This window comes from Salmo salar, chromosome ssa15, assembly GCF_905237065.1.
Source record: "Salmo salar chromosome ssa15, Ssal_v3.1, whole genome shotgun sequence".
NCBI lineage: Eukaryota > Metazoa > Chordata > Actinopteri > Salmoniformes > Salmonidae > Salmo > Salmo salar.
Window position 1 is genome coordinate 73693235 of NC_059456.1, and position 6797 is coordinate 73700031.

The following is a 6797-nucleotide window of genomic DNA, read 5'->3' on the forward strand; positions in this document are numbered from 1 at the left end:
TTTGTAAGTGCTCAGTTTTATTTGACGCGAGACATTATCCGACATTTGTTTCCATTGACATAAACCTTTGCAAAGAATGTGTTCGTTTTCATTTAACCGACCCAATCTGTGTCAAAATAGAACGAGGGGTTTGGAAATGAATGTCAGGTGTCGAGATGCATACAGTGTTTTCGGAAAGTATTCAGACCCCTGGACTTTTTCCACATTTTGTTACGATATAGCCTTATTCAAAAATCGACACAAAATTCCCCATAAAGACAAAGCAAAAACTGTTTTTTAGACATTTTTGCAAAAAAACTGAAATATCACATTTACATAAGTATTCAGACCCTTTACTCAGTACTGTGTTGAAGCACCTTTGGCAGCGATTACAGCATCAAGTCTTCTTGGGTATGATGCTACAAGCTTGGCACACCTGTACTTGGGGAGTTTCTCCCATTCTTTACAGATCCTCTCAAGCTCTGTCAAGTTGGATGAGGAGCGTTTCTGCACAGCTATTATCAGGTCAGATGAGTCCAGGTTTTGGATGGGCCACTCAAGGACATTGAGACTTGTCCCGAAGCCTCTCCTGCGTTGTCTTGGCTGTGTGCTTAGGGTCTTTCTCCTGTTGGAAGGTGAACCTTCGCCCCAGTCTGAGGTCCTGAGCGCTCTGGTGCAGGTTTTCACCTGGGATCTCTCTATACTTTGCTCTGTTCATCTTTGCCTAGATCCTGACTAATCTCCCAGTCCCTGCCGCTGAAAAACATCCCCACAGCATGATGCTGCCACCACCATGCTTCACCGTATGGATGGTGCAAGGTTTACTCCAGATGTGACGCTTGGCATTTAGGCCAAAGAGTTCAATCTTGGTTTCATCAGATCAGAGAATCTTGTTTCTCATTGTCTGAGAATCTTTAGGTGCCTTTTGGCAAACTCCAAGCAGGCTGTCATGTGCCTTTTACTGAGGAGTGGCTTCCTTCTGGCCACTCTACCATAAATTACTTTGAGTCTCATAGTAAAGGGTTTGAATGTAAATAAGGTATTTCTTTTTTTTCCCCAAATTTTTTTTTTTTGCTACAAATTCAAAAAACCTGTATTCAATTTGTCATTATGCGGTATTGTGTGTAGATTGCTGAGGATTTTTATTAAAAATCAATTTTAGAATAAGGCTGTAACGTAACAAAATGTGGAAAAAGTCAAGGGGTCTGAATACTTTCCAAAGGCACCGTATATAGGCCTTGTGTCAATGGCCTTATATGCAGGGTCCCTAAACTACAGCCTTACATAGACAATTAATACAACAACATACAGTAATGCTGTGTGGGTGGAGAGCTCAGATGAGGGAGATGCGTATTGGGATACTGGGGGACTCTGTCCTCTGGGGAGACTGGTGGCTCACTAGGTGCTCAACCACTGTATGTTTGGACATGTGCTTCATAAGGTAGGTTTCCTGCAAAGACACAAAATGGACGACTCAAAACCTGTTGGTTTCTCCACACAAATACCTAAACACAGGAATAGGTTGGCAACCCTGGTCCCAAAATTCAGTAATCACCTGCAGGTTTTTATAAAAGTCAGTAAGCAACTGATTCTGTAAATCACAATCTTTGACCCCTCTTTCTTTCTTCATGTGGTGAGCTTAATTCATGCTTAGTTATGTTGTGGTTTTATGTGCGGCTTCTGCAAATGTTTACAGACGCTATAACTGACCAGGACTATAGCAATGCCTTGGATTTGCTTACACTACTACTAACACCTAATACCGAACAGAGGGATAGGATACTCACTGAGGTGTATGCCCGGCCACACATACTGCAGCAGTAGGCCTTAGCGTTTTTGATGGCGTGCGTAGACAGGTGGATCTGTAACGATGCTGAATCTGAGTAGGCACGGTAGCAGTTGGGACATTTGTACGGCTTGTCCTTGTTGTGCTGCCTCTGGTGAGACTACATAGAGAGAGAGAGAAGGGGGAGGGGGTGGGCAGAGCGAGAGAGAAATAGAAGAGATAAGCACAACTCAGTCACTCATTAGAGGATAACTATCATTCAGAGCATCCCAGGAAAGTAATTATTGTATGGGTGAGTAAACCATATTTTTCTCTCATGGAATCTTATACCTTCACTTCTGCAGTATGTCATTTAGGGCTACATTCAGTTAGAATTTTACTATGTAGCACCTTTAATATTATCAATAGGCTCGGGGCCATTCAGCACTGAGAGATGGACTGTAGAGCATACGTAAGTAATCCTGCTGTGGTGTAATACTGACCTGGAGGTTAGAGAGCTGGGTAAAGGCCTTTTCACATCCAGGGGCCGCGCATTTATAGGGTCTGTCACCAGTGTGGATTCTAAGACGCATGCAGAGAAAAATAGATGCATGTTGGAGAGAGAATGGACTGAAATACTATGTTTTATTTAGTAATTATGACAGGAAATATAATGTAATGACAATGTAAAAGAATATGGTGTAAAAAAAATAAATAAAGAGTTACAAAACAAAGGATACATAATCATACATTTCTCAGTGCTGCCCAATGTCAGGGTCACTGATGCAAATCAAATCAAATGTTATTTGTCACATGTGCCGAATACAACAGGTAACAATACAACCTTACGGTGAAATGCTTACTTACAAGCCCTTATCCAACAAAGCAGTTCAAGGCTACTGTACATTCCAGCAATACATGGAGTGTTCCTGTTTAAAATATGTTTTTAATGTTGTCATTGCCATTGTGAAGCCACAAACACATTTTAATACGGTGTGGATTTTGGTAATTACTTTTTTTCCTATTCCTTCTTATTCCATGAAGGTGAACTCAAATTACCTGGTGTGCTGCTGCAGGTGCGAGAGCTGACGGAAGGAGTTCTCACAGTAGGAGCAGTGGTAAGGCTTGATGCCCAGGTGAATGCGGAGGTGTTGTGCCAGGTAGGACGCGTTGGCAAAGGACTTGGAGCAGTGGGGACACTTGTGGGGTTTGGCCTCCGTGTGGGACTTGGAGTGGATCTGCATCTCCGACTTGGACAAGAAGGTAAGCGGACACACTTTGCATCTGGGTGGAGGGATACATACAAATGGGACTGGGTCATATCATATGTCATGGATGAAGGTTGTGTTATGAATGATACTGCAACACTCAAAAAGGTGTCATGACAGATTTTTGAGGGTGTTATGAATGTGTTATGTATAACACGGTGTTATCAATAACACCGTTACCGATATGTGCATGTGACTAAAACTTCTCTAGGTCTACAACCACTGAAATGGGTGCTTATTGAAGAAATAAGAATTATTATGTACACTTGAAACTAAGCTAAATTGAAGCAGTTTTACAAACATTGCCCATACCTGTAGGTTTTGCCCTCTTTGGCAGGGAAGGTGATGCAGCCCTGGTCTGCGCCAGAGGCCATGATAGGGTAGGGCACCACCAGAAGAGGCCCTCCGCTCTCCGCTTTGATCTTCTTCCGCCCGCGGGGTGTCTTGGGTGGAGGGCCGAGGAGTCCGGCCAGGCCCCCGCTCTTCATCTGCTCCATGCCAGGCCCACTGGCCAGCCCGGAGATGATGTTGACCGATGGGGCCCCTCCCAGTCGGTTCTGGCTGCTAGAGGTGGGTGTGGTGGGCGTGAGGGCCTCGGAAGTGCTGTGGCCGTCCGGCCGGGACGACGGGGCCAGACCTGTGTATGGGCACATGAAGACTTACAAATGATAAGCCATGCAAAAGGTTAGCGATTTAGCTTGCTGAGAGAATGAGCTTTGACACAAACTAATTAGGGAAGGTGTCAGAACTTAAGAGGCACACTGAAATGTATTCGGCTCTTGTCTAACCCTCGTGAACTACACAGCTTTTTAATGTTTTCATTGACGATTGTATGTTTCCAATGAGAAAGGTGGTGTGGTTATTACCTGACCGATGGTTAACTCTAGAGGGCTGCTCGACGATCTGTCGCATGTGCCACTCATCCCACAGTCCTTTGGCCTTCACTGCTGACTTGTCATCCATATTCACGTCTGCATCATCGACATTGAAGGTAATAAAATTAACTGATCTAACTGAGGGACAAATGAGAAAATCACTTTATAAATAGCACCAATTTATACTCAACATGCATCCTGAGATCTTACAACGCTCCATAATACAACGGGGATGATTAAAAATGTCTACATCTATGGCTGCATTTAAGCTACATTTTTTACTTACTTTCAATCCTCTGCACCGATATGAAAGAACTACACTGGTAGGCATCCACCATATGACTTTAATCTGTGCTTTCCTAATCAATGCAGATGACGGAGAGGAGATGCGAAGGGGAATGCACTTCGGACTATTGAGATTGAGACCATTGAACAGAATATAGGTCTTTAAGCATGACCAGAGCCAGGTGGTGTCGCCAGTGTGCACTCCAGTGTGGTGAGCAGACAGCAAACACTGTTACAGTACCTACCTGGCACAGAGCTGGAGGCTGGGCGGGCGTGCAGGGCGATGTCAGGCTGCTGGACCGAGCCCTGAGGGTGGTGCTGCCCCTGCTGGTGCTTGGGCATGCCGTGCTGCTGCTGCCCCCCGTCCGAGGGGGAGGAAGCCACCAGCAGGGTTTGCTGGGAGGGGGCTGAGTTGGGTGGCAGGTGTAGGGGTCGGATCTTCTCAGCCATCAGCTGCTCCTTGATCTTGTTGATGAGCACCAGGTTATCCAGCTGAAAGGGTTAACCGGTCATGTTCAACAGAAAAGAGCTCCACTGTATCAACCATCAAGCTAAAGATGATCCCATTATAGTCATACTTTTGTTACCGTTTAATACCTTAGTTGTTAACCTCTTCTGATGGGCATTTACCTATACGGACCATGCCTAGATTGAAATACTTTTAACTGAGAAAATAACGAGCTGTGTATGCATAACTATGTCAGCCTAGATGGAAGGACAGAAAAAAATTCAGATGTCCTTACCTGGCCAGGCATGGAGGGAGGCGGAGGCCAGAAGTAGGGGTTGTTGAACCGAGGCTCAGCCATCCTGCAATAGAAACGCACGTTTTATTGCGGTATTTTATCATTTTCCAAACACAATTATCTACAAAGCATTATTCCATGTATTGGGAGGTTATTAAAACGTATTAAATTTAAACTAAGAATAAAATGGACAGGTATACTGATGTTTCATGTCAAGAGTCAAGATATCTGTCCATCTATTCTTGGATTCCTGTGACTGTTTTGTTTTTGAGCATCCCTCCTATTTTCCTTTGTACAGAGCAGTAGTAGTAGAGTGGGGAAAAGTACAATAGCCTTAATGGGAGGTAGACTCAGGTCTCTACCTCTCAAGACAAAGAAACCTGTTTTGTACCATATGGCTTATGAAATTAGATTGTGACTGTGTGAAGTGGGCTGTTATCATGAGTTTATTACCTAATAAGTTAAGTTATTATATTCTTTCTACTATATTACATGAATACTTAGGAAAAATATATGATATGCCAATTAGAAAAAATATATGATATGCCAATAGAGTAACTTTGTCTGATTTGGGTAATTAACCGAACAAATAGCACAATTCACACATAGTCACAATAATAAATGTTCATAATTATTGTATAAAAACGTAGTATGTTCAGTTCAAACTGCAGTGAATCACAGGCCTCAAAAGACATTACAAGAATGCAATCAAACATCCAAACTTGCACTGAATACGGTCACACCTGTCAAGTCGTTTTCGATAGGCCTACCTTCAATATTCTTTATCCCACTCCCAAAGGTTTATGCCAGAGGTTTTATGCCTAGACAGTTTAGCACACATTGTTGGTCTACGGAAATCAGAATAGGCTCAATGTCAACGTTTTATCCTTTACAAAATATATTTCCTGTAAAATATTTGTTACGTCCCCTTCCAGTTATAATTAATTTAGGCAGCATTTCACTTATAAAATGTTTCCTTTGGTAGTCTAGACTTTTGATAGCACGTGTGCCCCTCGACAGCTCTGAAATTCAGTCACATTTGGCGATGCGACAATCCGATACGATGCCACACAGAAACATTCTCAGACACATTTATTAAAACATTTTCAGACAAAAGAGAAACAAAAATGGCAGCCTGACTTATTTTTATAAGGCGGGACGCCATATTCTGCAGACCCCATAATTAGGAGCGTCTCATTTTCTCCTAAAAGGAGGCCGCTTAACACAGATGTGTGTTTATGTCAAAAACATGAATCAATGTTTACGACGAATTGCAGGTTTGAATAGCCCGGCCTCCCCACCTCTTAAAAAACGGACACTTCCTAAACAGACCATGCCCTGCAAATAGCACGGAAATAGGTAAGATGCTCGAGCTTTGCGCTTAAATGTTTTTATAAAACATCATCAATGCGTAAAGGTCATAATGCAACAACCGAACGCTGACAGAAAGATATTTCAAAAGACGTAATGCCAATCTTTTCCAAAATGCGTTCACTTTGGTATTTTTTACATTCCAACTTTTTAACGAATCGAGGGGCATACATGATATTATCTGCATAATGCATACATTTGGGGTTTATCAACTTCCAGAAATGCACATTTACATACAAATTCCATGAATTGCACACAGACCTGATGTCCCGATTGCAGATTTTGTCTTGCTTTATTATTAAAGATTGGTATTCTTTCTGCCTGCCTCCAATTGGTTCAGCGCTTCCGGGTCGCTTTGTTCGCTTCTGGGTGCTGCTACACACTGTACGTAGCTGCTGTTGCCAAGCTGTCCGAAGGCTGGACATTTTAAAAAGTAGGCTAATCTGAATCCAACTGCAGTGGTTTTTATTTTAACTTGGCTATAATGCAAAACAAAGACGCACAAAGCATT

The 6797-nt window shown here is 42.8% G+C and overlaps 1 protein-coding gene across 8 annotated transcripts; it reads right to left on the minus strand.

Moving 5' to 3' along the window:
- On the minus strand, positions 1-6797 carry LOC106572154 (zinc finger protein 362). 8 transcript variants are annotated; one of them, XM_014146056.2, is made up of 10 exons: positions 6548-6656; positions 5686-5763; positions 4916-4979; positions 4418-4637; positions 3879-4025; positions 3325-3670; positions 2804-3028; positions 2248-2326; positions 1767-1925; positions 1-1429 (listed from the first exon to the last, which is right to left on the minus strand). In XM_014146056.2, the coding sequence occupies exons 3-10, from the start codon at positions 4976-4978 to the stop codon at positions 1313-1315; spliced, it is 1356 nt and encodes a 451-aa protein (XP_014001531.1). In that variant the 5' UTR covers position 4979; positions 5686-5763; positions 6548-6656; the 3' UTR covers positions 1-1312. The 8 variants fall into 8 exon arrangements, with proteins under 8 accessions (XP_014001531.1, XP_014001529.1, XP_045552008.1 ...); XM_014146054.2 differs by having other exon boundaries at positions 4418-4664; XM_045696052.1 differs by lacking the exon at positions 5686-5763 and having other exon boundaries at positions 3879-3983; positions 6548-6797.

Excerpts from the sequence above, each read along its gene's own strand:
- LOC106572154 (XM_014146049.2), bottom strand. The coding sequence starts at position 6,711 with ATGTCCAGCCTTCGGACAGCTTGGCAACAGCAGCTACGTACAGTGTGT. Across the intron at positions 4,980-6,547 it reads ATCTGCAATCGGGACATCAG|GATGGCTGAGCCTCGGTTCA; the intron begins GTCTGTGTGCAA and ends TTTCTATTGCAG. Across the intron at positions 1,926-2,247 it reads CCCAGCTCTCTAACCTCCAG|TCTCACCAGAGGCAGCACAA; the intron begins GTCAGTATTACA and ends CTCTCTATGTAG.